The 15,342-nt window shown below is 37.3% G+C and overlaps 1 protein-coding gene across 1 annotated transcript in view; it reads left to right on the top strand.

Moving 5' to 3' along the window:
- LOC117370825 (dedicator of cytokinesis protein 3-like) overlaps positions 1-15,342 on the top strand; it is a 184,802-nt gene that overhangs the window by 72,103 nt on the left and 97,357 nt on the right. Inside the window, exon 3 of the mRNA XM_055221625.1 lies at positions 2,740-2,780. Within this exon, the coding sequence (XP_055077600.1) occupies positions 2,740-2,780 (41 nt within the window). The remainder of the gene's footprint in view (positions 1-2,739; positions 2,781-15,342) is intronic.

Here is a 15,342-nt window from a genome sequence, read left to right as displayed (position 1 = left end):
AGTGGTTAGTGCCAATGCTGCCCACTGTGGAGGTTGTGGTTTTAGGATTCCTCTCATGCTTCTAAAGGTCATTTACAGGGTCAAATTGTGTTGGGAAATACCTCACTCATGCCTATAATTGCATCTAAATAACCCAATTTGAATTACATTTGAAAAAGATTTATAAAAGTTTAAATAAAAAAAACTCTCCTTTTTCAATCGTATCCCCTATGTGTGTCCCCAGATACAAGGTTAACAAGTTCAAATCACACTGTGGAGCTGCCCCAGTGCGCACTAGATTTCGTACTGTTTACATCTCTCTTGGGTCGGTCCTTATTCACATACACCATGCATCATTCACTCCATACATGCACCATGAGGCACCTGAGAGACCTTCAGCTGATCAAACTTATTTCCATGACGACGAGCTTTTCAGTTACGATTCATACAAATATACGTCATAGTGGCAGTGTGAAAGCGACTGTAGTTACAAAACATTGGACATGATTGCCAAGTCGTTGATGTTTTCATTTGGTATTTTGGATCTCAATATAACCCTCAAATCCAATCAGAGTGTCTAATTTGTGTTGCCAGATTCAATGCTGAAATCTAAACTAATAGGACTCTCTCTGATCTGATCTGTTCCTCACTAGCTAAACTCCAGAACCTGCAGCCATTCATTAATCAGTGCTAGTGCAGCCTCTGTAGCTCAGTGAGTGAATTTTGGAGGTTCTGAGCTTTCACATCGGTCTTGCTTAATAGAGAGATACCTTTAGACCAAATGTATTGCATGAGCTGCTTGTTTAGTCCATTAAATTGCGTAATAGACCTGTATTTGTTATTGTATGAGTTCTGACAGCTGTGAATAATCTGATTAAACTGACCACTTATTGCAGATGGAAAGTGAGCCGTGTAACATGCATGTCATTGTGGAAAATGTGTGTTCCCACTTCCACCTGTGGCACCACAAACCGACACCCTTAGTTTCCCATTATCATCATTGTATCATTATGTATTTGTTTAGTTCTGTCATTTTTGGCCTGTTTTAGACCCATCCAAAATGTGCCTTGACTTTGCCCTCTGATTAACATGTAGATGAGAGACAGAAGAGCAAACTGCCGTCCAACAGTGCAGCTAAATGGGCCCTGATTGGTTATTAATTAAGAATCCAATTTAATGCTTATCTCATCACATTTGCATATTTGATCAGATTATGGCCAACTGTGGAGAAGACGATCTGGTGATTTGTGAAAAGATAAAACAAAAGATGCTCAGATAGGACTGCACTGTTGTCATTGTGAGCGAAATGTTGATTTGGCTAATACGGTTTATCTATGTGTGTGAACGTTGTCCTAATAAGTGGTTCTCAAACATTATACACCAAGTACCATCTAAGAAAACATGTGGCTTTCAGAGTACCACAAGATCTAAACCAGGTCTATATTAGGACCGTTTCAGGTCTAAACTACGGCTGGTTAGACACTAAAAACTGCTTTTACAATGTATCTGTACAAGGTAAAACCAAATTTTACTTTATTACATGAAAACATCAGGTACAGCTCCTTGAAGTCCATATCTTCAAATATTCACTTCAAATATTCAAGTACAATACATGCAGGAAAGTATTTATACAACTCCCCCATCACTCATCATTTTGTAGTGTGTCAGCCATGCCTTACATTGGTTTGGTAAAACTGATTCATTTCTGTTTCCTTCTTAGAGACTAGTGTAGAGATGTGCCACACACATTTAGTCATTTCACAAAGGTCATTCTCATGTGTCAAGGCCTGGTCCTCCATTCTGGTGTATTCTTATGGTCCACAGAGGTGGGTGTAGGTGTTGCTGGGATGGGTAAGAGGCGGAACTGAACTCCTCATGTATGTACAGTGAGACATGTGGCTGAATTTTGGGGTGTCTATTTTTATTAGATTTTATTTTTATGATGGATGGCAGCAAAGGACAAACCTTTTAGAGAGGATTTTGACAGCATCTGGTGGCTGGGGTCTGTTCAGTGTAATGATCACCATTATTTCATTTGTGTCTCCTCCTCCTTCTCTTGTTGTATAGTATCAGGTAATGTCATCGTCACGTTTTCATGTTAAAACATGATACAGCTGATTATTATTATTCATTTTTTGCTTTACTCGTGGCAGCACTAGGTTAGCCTATATGGTGCCACCCAGTTGGATTCTGTGAGTGCACGCATCTCCAAAGATCTGACCTGTAACTTGGCCTCACGTGTCACCGGCAGATGACATATCTTCCACCAGAAAAGTTACATGGTGCATCTTTAACACTGCTATGTTCATATTCCCTCTCAATAACACATTTTTCACACAATAACATAAAATCTAAACTTTTGTAACTATAAGTTTTCCATATCAGGGAATATAACGAGTCTATTATGCAAAAATATGGTAAACATCTGTGGATTAAGTATAGCTCTGGTACCTTAGCTCAACATTTGAGTGCAAATGTAGTTTCAGCATCTGCTCACTCATTCTCATTATCATATATTTCACTAAAATAAGTGAAAATGGCTCAATGTTTTTCTCTTTCCTCAAATATGAAACATTTCAACTTTAAATTCATTGACCTTTTGTTTTGGATAAATAAATAGTAAATAGTAGGGTGAATGTTTTAAGGTCAGATTGGTTTGTTTTCAGAGTTGAGTTGAAATGTTAATGATTCATAATGACCTCATCTTTTCCCAGAATGCACTGCATCATCTTAGTCACTTCTTCTTTTGTTTTATTGCAGGGTGGTACAGAGGATTCTCCACCAGGAAGCCAAATGTCAAGGTACGGACGTCCTACATAACCACGCAATACAAGTTTAAGTATTCAAGTGTCAAATGTTTATTTTCAAGACAGACAGAAACTCCACAGATTCAGTACAACATAATTATTATAGTTTTACTATTTGTTCTGGATTGGCCTCGGTAGAAGAGTTTGAGAGTTCTTGTATTAACCTGAGTTTTACTGTCTTGCGCAAAAAAACAGAACTAGATAATTTTAAAGAGGGAGTGGTAAGTGTGTGTCAGAAACATGCCTTAAGAGATTTTAGATATCATCCTTGCATGTTTAAGCATTTTGGTGATCTCTCCCAGGCCCATTTTAACTGTGAAATTCTATGCAATGCTCAGCCCACAAGCCTATGTCACCCATGCTCCCACATGACAATTATCCATAAATATACAAAAACATGACACAAAACTGTACACAACAACTTCACAAAACTGATGTGATGTGCAGTAATTTCATTTGTGGGATGCACACTGATTGTGTTGTGATAGCGCTCTGAAGGGAGAGTGACATAACACGGGGAGCAAATGGAGGGGGGACTCTGTGTCAGAAATGAAAGTGAAACTTATAAAACATTTTCAGCAAATATGCCATTTTCGAACCAATAAAATGTAACATGGTGGTCTCACGATATTACCTGTTAGCAGTTAATACCCCATAGAATGGTCCAGAGTTATTACTCACTTACGTTATGCATTCCAAGCATCCTAATTATTTACCACAATAAGTTCTCACAACTTTCAAAGATCAGAGCAGAGTTTTGCTGAAATACAGCAGAGCGGCGCTCAAAAACCTCTCCGACACTGCTGTCACAGCTGGATTGGGTACAGTCTGAGCGAAGCGTAACGGCGATCTTAGCATACTAGTTGTTGCTAGGGATGTATGCATTAGGAAAGTAAGGAATAACTTTGGACCACAACCACATAACGAAACTGTCCTGCTTTTCATGTTTTTAAAACACTAAAAATCAAAATGAGCAAGATTGTGAATGTGTAGCAAACCCTTTGCCTACTTGATATAAAGATGAGAGTCAGAAATACTTGTAACCATCATGTCTGTGTGCAAGGTCAATTTAACCAGCCCTTTACATAAAGTGTTCTGACAATATCCATTGTGAATTAAAGTTTAAAGCCTCATTCACATAACCCGCATTCACCTGCTGCATTTGTTCTGACTGGAAGTGCTTTTACATCTGTTCTGCTTTTATGAAATTGTGGAATGTGCGGTTATGTAGTGGTGTTCAATATTTTAAAACAGCAACTATTCAGCATTACTTCCTATAATGGCAGACTATAATGATGTCATGATGCTATCTGGGTCATAATGTTTGCTTCTTGTAGTCCAATATGGGGGGTATTTGGCAAAATTGACTTTGGAGCTTTCTACCATGTTATAACGTTCCCTCATCAAATACATGCCTTCAGAGATTTTAGATGTCACTCATACATATTTGAGTAATCTAGTGATCTCTCCTGGGCCCTATTCGAACTTCCAACTTAACAACCCTGATGCAATGTGCACTAGTTTCATTGATATGTAATGTAATAGCACTCTGAAGGGGGAAGTGACTTAGTGCAGAGAGCAAAGGGAGACTGAAAATATAGGAGACAGGAAATTTTGTGTTTTCAAAACATTAAAACAATAAATATGGTGATTTAAGTATGTTATATGTTAGCAATTAATACTTCATAAAAGTTTAAAACCCCCTCTTTAAAGGGCCGGTACCGGACTTGTATTTCTTCTACTTTCGAAATGCATGGACTGAAAAAATTATACTGCATGATATTGTCTGCATTTTAAAAGGCATTTTGTTGGATGAGAACCATGAATAAGCAATTGCCATGGACAGATAATTCTATCTAACCAGAGCCTGCTGATGGATGAGAACCTTGAACAACTGCCCATGTGACCGTCCCAGACAGTTCAGAGTGAGAGAAGGAACTAAGTGTGTGGGGCTAACAGGTTTTTCTGAAACCTGTTCTTTACACATGGTTCAAAATTAGGCACAGGGTCCTTTAGGTGGGTTATATAAAAACTATAATTATAAAGTAGCACAGTTAACGGCGCTGTAGCCTACCTGATTTTTACAGTCTTTAAAATGTGAAAAACAGAACTAGTTCATTATAGGTCCAAACATTCTCCTCAGCGCATTCCCAACATCCTAATTATTCACTGCAAAGAGTTTGTAAGTGCCTTTCACAACTTTCAGAGACCAGAGTGGAGTATTGCCATCAGTAAAGCTAAAAACAACTGTGCACTTCCTGGTTTGTGAACAATAAAAATGCTTTATAATTAGACGCAGACCGCACACTGCGATCTCATTTTGACCCTAAGAGCTGTTTTACAATTTATCTGTACGGGGACCTTTAAGACTCTCAATATATTCCAAGAGATGTACTTTTAATATTGTAAATGTCATCTTAGTGTCAGTTTAACAAGTGCAGTACCTCCAGGAAAAAGTAGTGAGTCAAAGCCCATGTCTCTGGAAGTGTGTGGAGGAGAGCTCAGTTTGTGTAGGTCACGCGAAGGACAATAGAATTCAGCAGAGCGGGATCATAAACAAGAGAAGAACGGCTCTGCTTTACACCAACAAATCATAAATCACTGGTACGCACTGTAGTTTTACATTATACTGCCAGTGTGTCCTTGGGCAAGGCACTGACTGACTGCATATGTGTGCTTGGTGGTTAGAGGGACAGTATGATTAGCTCTTCATCTCATGTTTTTTAGTATAGCCCAAGGCGCTGGTTAGCACTCTCATCTCATCTCACAACAAAAAGAACCTGGATTTGATTCTTGCGCTGGGACTTTTTTTTTTTAATAACAAAGCTTTATTTTAATGTGTTAAAATTAAGCTTTCTGTGCAATATTTAGGGACCAGATCAACCAAAACAAAATATCAGCCTGTACTGGAGATTTAAGGCCAATAGCTAATATGCTAAAAAGTCCAAATATCCGCGCCGATATATCAATTGACCGATCTATCTCTAGTTTAGGTCAATTGTGAGTCCTAATGATGTTCTGGTTTACTCCTGGTTTACTCCTGGTTTACTGAATGAGTAAATGAATAAATGGACACAGCTGTTGGGTGGATGGTGGTGAACAAAAAAAAAAGACCTTTCCATTTTGTAGGCCTAATAGGACAGGGACAGTGTGAAGGCCCTGGGTTTGATTTGAGCAGGCAATTTCTGTGTTGAGTTTGCATGTTCTACCTGCAAAGATGAGCATGTTGGCCCATATAGATGGCATGCATAGTTACAGCAGCTCAGTAATAACCCTCCATCACATGGAGTGCCAAATTGGGGTAAAGAATAGGGAAAAACATTCATTAAGGTTTGCATTTTTGTACAGCCTTAGTGCTGCTACCATGTTCCAAGGCTTTGCAGTGCTATTTGGCTAACCTTGAGTCTTTCAAATTATTATAAAAATCATTGCATTCTAACTTTTCACTGTAAAATTGCATGATTAAGAACTACATATTTGATGTGTTTTATTCAAATTACTAATCATACCTCAATATCTCAACTGATTCTCTCTTGTGTATCATAATGCAGTCACATACACTTTCCACATGTTAATTGGTTTATACAGCAGAGAGATAACACACCAGCTGTATCTCCCCACAAGTACATAAGGGCACTGACCTGTGTAAGTACAAACCAGTGGTGTGATGCTTTACTAAGAATAGACTTTCTCATTTATGTATATGGTCCAACCCTACAGATGTATAAAAGTACCCTCGGGCACAGAGCAGATTTTTATCTTCTAATATAAATCTAAAATGGCCCCCAGGTTTAATCATACAAACATACTCTCAGGTGACATGTTATTAGGCGTTAGGAGCTTAACTTTAAAACAATTTTGTGGCTTGTTTACAGAGCTGTAAATCAATACAACAAGAGTGTGTAGTGAGAGCGTGGGGCCAGTTATTAAAAACATACTTCAAATAAAGTTTTATCTGCACGCACTATAGAATGCAATCTCCCATGTGGATTACAATGCTATAGCTGTAGTTTCCAACATTTAAAATGAAATGCATACTCTTTTTCCAAATAAACATTTTATGTTAATTGAAAGTGTACATTAGAGTGCAAAAATGTGCTTTGGATCAATATGATACATTACAGGGAATGCTGTTTTCTATACGTGGGTTTCAGATTAATGAAATTTAGCACAGTTGCTATAACAATTTACAAATTGAAAATATATTGTAGAGGAATTTGTAATTGGCATTTTTGCCGTAAATTATCATAGATAAGACCAGATATGCCTCTTCTTTAGTACTATTTTGCCCATGATCTGGAAAAGCACTTGATAGTCTATACGTAAGTAAGTAAACTTTATTTATATAGCACCTTTCACAGATAAAATCACAAAGTGCTTTACAGAGTGCAAATAAAAATAGATACAAATAGATAAAACAGCAACAATAAATGTTCAACAGATAAAATAAGACAAAGAGTAGAAAATTAACTAAAAGCTTGTCTGAATAAGTGTCTTCAACTTAACATTTAAAATAAATATTGCATATTTTAATTTTTATTTTATTTTATTTTTTATTAAGGCCATTTTTTTTTTTTGTACATAAAATAATATGTGCAAAAAGCATGCATTGGTACTCAGGCATTCATTCATTAAACACACAACATATATCCAGATTTGTCTTTTTTTAATTTTTATTATTTTATGAAGAAACATTATAAATAGCTAACCTACCAGGCATATTATGGGACCTTTAACATGCATATTTGACCAAAGCAGTAGCAGCAGCAAAGCATATCTTCCATCTTTGATTTTCTCCTGGTCTTGATCACATTAGTTCTACGTTAATGACTGGTTTCTGCATAGAGCCAGTGTCTCCCTGAGGACAGGACTTCCCGCTCTGGAGTACCCATAATCCCTCACATCTACAAGAGTTCATCTGTATTCATCTGCACTACCTCCATTGTTAAGGCCAAAGGCAGGTCAACGCTAACAAGCAAGTGGAAAATCACATATCAAAAGCTATATAACCTAAAATACATTGCTTAAAATGTTGTTGTATTCTATAGGGATATGGCAAGGTCTTGTGAGCCAAAATTGTAAGATTGTGAACACATGTGGAATATAATTCGTTTTTTTAACCTTTGTTTACTTTGGTGCATAGACTTGTATAAAGAACTGGATTAAGGAAGTGTGATGTCACCCATCGCGTTCGGCTCCAGTCAAATGAAGCTCATCGAGGCTAGCAGTTATAAGGGCGAATATGGAGCCAAGTTCCATATTTGGCAACCAAAGAGCCGATATGGAACGAGGCTGTTGAAGGTAATACCTCTTCCCTTAGAACTTAGCGCTTAGCAACGCTGTCAATCAAACCTGTTGCTAACGTTAGCTGGAGTGACCCTGGAAAAAGAAGGCGCCTGATTTGTCTGTTTATTAATATCTTGAAGCATGGACAAAATAGCAAAATAAAAATACCAGGATAATTTTAAACCCAAAATTATGAGGCTCACTGCAGCAAAGAGTAGCCAGTTTTTGAATGTAAAGTGAATTAGAGTCGATGGAGCTAGAAGCGTGCCCATTTTAAAATTTTAAAATGATGATACATACATATCTGATTAATTTTACCTGTATAAAATTGTTGTCCTAATACAAAACCCTCTGTACATTGGTGAATGTGGTGGATTATAGGGCTAGGATGAGACAGAATTCCCTCCAGACAAGACATGGGATTGGGTTCACAAAAACAATTATCTTGACAATTTTGTCCTCAGTTTTTAAAATGTATTTTATTCAATGTTTATTCAATGTTTTGGTGTAACTCTCCAGTCTTAACTCTTCATTTTGTCCTTGCCATAGACTGTACCGGTATATATAAAGGGACATAGCTAATGGGCTAGCCACAGTGTTCCAAGTAGGAAGTGCCCATGGGTGCACTTCCGGCTCCATCTCCTCTGGCTCCAATTCACTTTACATTGAAAAATGGTCACCTCTCTCTCTCTAACTGCTGCAGTGAACCTCCTCACTTTTGTCTTAAAATGTTCATATTGACCTGCTGTGCGTGATCCTGGTATTTTTATTTTGCTATTGTGTCAATAAATCAAGATATGAACATTAATAACAGAGAAATTAGATGTTTTCTTTCCCTGATGTTGCCCCTACAACTGCCAGCCAAATGAGCTTCATTTGATGGGAACCGAATGCTATGGGTGACGTCACACCCACTTAGTCCACTTCTTTATACTGTCTGTGAGGTCAAGTCAGTTTAGTATTAAATGTGTTCTTTCATTGAGCGGTACAAGGTTCTCCTGTCCTGACTAAGCGATCAAGACTTGTGTGGACAGTGGTCAATTCTCAGGCTAAAAAATACAAATTTCCTTCAGTCACTTTGATTCATTTCACAATTCACTTTTTGATTCCACACAGCTCGTATTATGAAGTTATTTTTTGTTGTTGTTTTGTTTTTTGTTTTGTTTGTTCATTGTCAGCACCCATTTGCTTTTGTGCTTTTAGATAATATTTCTATTTAGTATATTATTGTCGTTTCCTCCTCATATTAACCCTGCTTAAATCCATCTCTCTCTGTTGGAGCATTTTGACACTTCAATTTCATGCATTGTTAGTTGTGTGAGCCTGTGCATTGATCATTTAAATTATACATGTCAGACTATGTTACTAACGACCAGGTGCTATTGTAACAAAACCAGTGTATGTGAATCAGCTGGTGTTGTGTACTTCAAACATACTTTTGTATACAAAGAGTGAAAAGTTCCAGAATGGAGGGAGAGGTTAGAATCCTCAATAGATAAAATAAATTTAAAGGGGCCACATTACGTTATTTTCTGATCTATGTGATATACAGTGGTCCCTCCTTTACTGCGGGGGTCACGTTCCAAAAATAACTAATAGGTTAAATTGGCTAAGTAGAAAGCTTTATTTTTAAAATTATTATATATATTTTAAGGCTGTAAAACCTCTCACCACACACTTCATACACTTCTCAGACAGGCATTAACATTTTCTCACATTTCTCTCGTTTAAACACTCTAAGTTCAAACCTTTGTAGATTTAAAAAATAAGCACAGTATTATAGAACGAAACCAAATACTATACTGTAAATACAAATGACTGCATTTAGAAATACTGTAACAAATTTAATTTTAATGATCAACCTACGAGGTTGGACACATAATTATTAATAGTGACTCACATGTATTTCACAGTTCCTCTGACCACACCTCTTCGTCCTGGCGCCGCTCCACTGTAGTGTCTTTTTCCACTGAAGGCCTTGGTGCAGGTGTCTTTTTCCAAGTGAAGAACATAGTTAGTCTCCGTGCAGAGAAACACTTTTGAGTCCAAAGCGTTTCTGAGATTTGTCAAACCAGCCCTTGCTGACAGTAAATGGGCTTGGTACTGCATGAAAAGTACTCGTCGATGGCCTGGGCTCCGCATCATCCTGCTCCTCGCTGTCATGAATGTCATCGCTGTCAGCAAAGGTTTCATAAAGCGCTTTAGCTTTTGCACTGATGATGTTGGTATCCAGTGTAATGTTCTTTTTCCTGCAGTCACTGATCCACAAAACAAACTCCATCCTTGTGATTGTTTTGTTGCGGGCAGTTACAACCCTTTTTGCATTCTTGTTAAAACTGTAACCGTAATATATTGTTCTCATCAGTCTCTTGAGGCTGTGGGTATGGCGGGTTACAGTTAGATTTAATATGATGTATTTTCTTGCTGTTTTCCTTGCTTAAATAGATCAAGACGGCAGGATAGTGTACAGCTAGTCTTTATTCAACAACTCATCTCGTGCACCCTGTGCGCGTTCACACTTTACATTTATCGGTGCGCTCCTCAAATGTGCTGTACCGCAATGATAAGTAGGAACCAATATTATGCAGAAAATAACGTCAAATATACGTCAAATAAATCGAAGGTTACAAAACTTATTGCTGCTTTTGTCCCTTTATGTTATTTTCCTCCTTCTCTATGTGAGGAACCGAAGATTCATTTATTCCGTAATGGCGCCCTAAAGCTGCATAACTTCTGCCTTCCTTCAGCATGTCCAGAAGTCCATCTTTTTCTGCGATGGTTAGCATCTTCCTCAAGCCTTTTGGGTGCGGGTTCAGGTGCCTTTGTTGGTGCAGAACGTTTCATCTACATTGTGGGTTTTGCCGGGAAGAAAACTTGCAAACATACAGCATTTATGTAAATTTGCCAAGCTGAATGCATTCTGTACTGTACAGGAGACACGGCACGTCCCTTAGCCAATGCGCGTTCATACACGGTAAAAAGCATGTAAAATTGCACAAAAAAAACAGCCACGAAACAGCGAGACCGCAAAAGGTGAACTGTGATATAGTGTGGGACCACTGTGTAGATATATAGTCATATTTTGTTTTGTTCACACATTTAGTTTAAATTATTCAGAGGGCCTAATATATCACCATTGTGATATGTGTCCTCATCAAAAACAAAAAAATACATACCTTGAGTTGTATTTTGTTTCATTCACACATGTTTAACACACAAATTCTGCATATTTAAGATGACTTCTTCTCTCAAACAGAAACACTCTGTTCCACCTGCCTGTGATGTCATGTGGTAATACAGGAAGTGCTCCAATGTGTTTTTAAACTTCATCTACTTTCACTAGAATCATTTGGATAATTTCAATAAAATTTTATATATATATATATATACACACACACACACCCCTACATACAATAGAGATTATTTGATAAAAGCCTGCTTAGATTATCCAAACATTTTACACAAGTATTATGAAAACTTCAAAATTATATGAATCAAGTAGTACAAAGAAGTGATCCATGAATTAAAAACATATCTGGGGGAAACTACTCCTATAGTATGCACTATATATGTAACTTTTCTGTTGGAGTGTCCGCCACCTACTTGTCTTCATAGATGTGTCATTACATTATCTGAAATGTTCCACAGTATGGCATTAACATTTTCATTAATTTCATAAAGAGTTTTCAATGCTAGACAAAAAACTTAAAAACATGCATTCTTACTGTCTATCAAAATACTGCATAATAAAAACAATATAGTAATCAAATGATGCATTTTCTTTTCTTTTGTAATGTAAACTCTACACAACATTATTGTTTCTTTAAGTCAAGTACATTCCGAACGACAGGTCATATTACTGTTCAAATCTGAAGTGGATTTTTAGTATAAACCAGAAGATCTCTAAACAAATGAAATCAGCATTTAGTCCTTGAACATTCAACTATCAAGTATTTCACAACTCTCAAATAAAGACTTCTTTCGAGAAGAAAATGTGAAGAGGCTTATGTAAGACGGAGGGAATAGGGTCAAACTGAGTGTTGTATAAAGGAGTTGATTGGAAGGTCTGGAGATTTCACTATTCCGTCTCCTTTTGTCAGTATCACAAAATGTCCTCTATTTTTGAAAGGTAATTTTAAAAGTGCTTTGGTCAATTGAACTATTCACAATTTTGTATTTACAGAAGTAAGAGGACAAAATAAGAAAGACGAAATGGTGTGAAACAAGAAATACATGGTGCATCCTATCAATTTCACACTAATCTAGTACAAATGAACATATATGTATGCATGTATATGTTTGTATGTATCTGTATGTATATAAAACATCAAATATATTCCATTATCAGTGAAAAGCGTTTGGACATCCCTAATGTAGTACATCCTACCAAGTGCACTCTATTTTGTACAGTATATCCAGTGCACTGTATCCGGAGTCTTAAATTGGATGTTCTTTCTAGTGCACTCTATCGTTGATGTGTGTATAGTGAACTCTAACGCATTATATCTACTGCAGTATAACTAGTACAATGTATCTAGTGCCTTTAATCTAATAATAATAATAATAATGCATTGTATAGTGTATACAACTTTGTACATTATTCACTCTTTTCTTGGTGGTGGTAAGCCACAGCTGCCCTGGGGTAAGACTGAGGAAGTGCGGCTGCTAATCTGCACAATCGGCCACACAACCACCTCCAACACTCAGACACTACACTACATTCATACTAGGCAATGTGGGGTCTTGCCTAAGAACACAACAACAGTGTTTGCCACTGGCCACTTGCCACTGGCTCCCCACTAATCTTCTATCTAGTATGCTCTATCTAGTGCATTCCATCTCGTACGGTATATTTTTAATACACAATATCTGGAGTTCTAAATTTGATATGTTCTATCTAGTGCATTCTATCTACAACAATTATGCGCTGTTCCCTATCTAGCGCGTTCTATCTAGTGCCTTCTATCTAGTGCATTCTATCAAGTACATCCTATCTAGTGCACTCTATTTAGTGTTTTATAACTAGTAGATCATATATTGTGTCTGTAATCTGTTCTATCAAGTGCGTTTTATTGGGTCTGTAGCTAGCGTCTTCCATCTACAGGGCTGTACAGTTAAATTAGGAGTAAGTAATCACTTACTCTCAATTATTATACCCAGCGATTGCAGAAAATTAATTAAGAAAAATAAACAACTATTATTCACACTAGCTGTGTTAACCATGCTGATGCACTGTTTTCTCTGCTTTTAGTTATCAAAATGATCATGATTGTTATTTTTTCTATCACTAACAAGTACTACTTCAGTCTAATATGTTCTGTCCAATACATTCTATCTAGTACGTTTCATTTATTGTGTAGTGTTTGACCCAGAAAGACCCCGGACAAGTTTAGCAACTCTTATCATTGTCATGTATTACTCAAAAGGCCAAATGTCCCACTTGGCCTTGCTGTCACAGACTTTTGTGTCAGATAGCGGCACCACTAAACTGTCAATGTTAGGTAGGAAAGCATTTCTTACATGATATTTAGAGAAAAATATACTTTATTTATAAAGTTAGTTGATTTGCACTTGTTTAGCTCATATCTGAGGACACGCATAGGTCATGTTTATTAAGTTGAAAGTACTGATAGAATTTTTTTACACTGCATTTACTTACTTACCCATTTGCATGTAACAAAATCTACCAATGCATGTCCTCTCTACCAACGTACTCTTCCATGTTTCACCATTGTTGATACATCCATTAGGTATGCTGCAAGTCATTTCACCAGCTTTCTTCTGGGCTTCCATTACATGCACGATGACTCAGATGCCCTCCCTTACTACACGTGACGCTAAAACGAACTCACTATATAGGCTGACACAGTTATGCATGAGGAGGCATGTGGTATGGAATATGAATATGAATGAAAAGAAATCTCCCAGACAACGCGCGTTGAATACAAATCTACAGAGATGTTTAACCTAGGGTTAATTAATGACATTAATATAAAGAGGAGAGTGGATTAAAACAGGGCAGACAAATGACATGAACCGTTATGGTTAATTTCACAGTGATAAGGAAAATGGAATGCATTACAGTTTAAATGAATGGGACATGTGTATGGTTATCTGAGCATGCACTTTGGAGACAGGGAAGTGGGAATAGAATTTTTGGGGACATCTAGTGGTGACGTTTGACATTGCAATTCAGTGAATAACCTCAGAGTGGATGGAAACCTCTTGCAAAGATAGTTATGTATGACATTATTTTAACGATTAAACAGTTTAAAAATAACTTCTCATTCATTTCATGGTAGCAGTTGTAGTAGTAGCAGCAAACATTTGTCTAGTTTAACAAAATAAAGTTGTTCCATCTTAACATAATGGTTGCTAGATAAGGGTTATGGAATTACCTCTATGTTTATGACATCTGCTGCCCATATTCAACCAGGAAGTGAAATTATAACTACAATAAAACCAAAAAAACCTACAAAGAACTAGACAAGATTATTAGTAAGATCTTAAACACAATGCTGTTAACTACTTTTTAGTGATGTGGAGCTAGTGTAAATTCAGCCTGGAAGACCTAACTCCACTCTAGTCTACCTCACCGCTCTCCGTCCATTTTCTTCTGCTCATCCGGGGCCGAGTCACGGTGGTAGCAGTATAAGCAGGGACTCCCAGACTTCCCTCACCCCAGGCACTTTCTTCAGCTCGTCTGGTGGGACCCCAAGGTGTTCCCAGGCCAGCTGAGAGACATAGTCCCTCGAGCATGTCCTGGGTTTTCCCTGGGGCCTCCTCCCGGTGGGACATGCCTGGAACACCTCCCTAGGGAGTCATGCTGGAGTCATGCTGGAGGCATTCGGAACAGATGTCCAAGCCACCTCAGCTGGCTCCTCTCAACGTGGAGGAGTAGCGGTTCTACTCCAATGTATTAGTATTATTTATGTATTTCTTCTGTTTTGTTCGATTAAGTGTCCTGTTATTAGGCCTGTCGTGATAATTACTATATCGACCTATCATTCAATATAAAAATTTGGAACAATATTTTTTTTTGGGTCAGTATTTATCATGTGTAGTTTTTCTTTGCACTACTGGGACATTTGTGGTTATTTTTTTTAATTTTTTTTTTTTTAGCAATAAGCGAATATCTAAGCAGAAAAAAGTTGGTTGACTTTTATGACTTTATGCAAACTAAGTACTAAAGAATTTCATTCTGCTGTTTATTTGGGCTCATGTTTTAGATTTAGAATGTTTTTTGTGGTTTAAATCTACTTTTGGCTTA

This window comes from Periophthalmus magnuspinnatus, chromosome 5, assembly GCF_009829125.3.
Source record: "Periophthalmus magnuspinnatus isolate fPerMag1 chromosome 5, fPerMag1.2.pri, whole genome shotgun sequence".
Taxonomy (NCBI): domain Eukaryota; kingdom Metazoa; phylum Chordata; class Actinopteri; order Gobiiformes; family Gobiidae; genus Periophthalmus; species Periophthalmus magnuspinnatus.
Note: the sequence above shows the minus strand (reverse complement) of the source record. Positions and strands in the feature narration are given on the sequence as shown.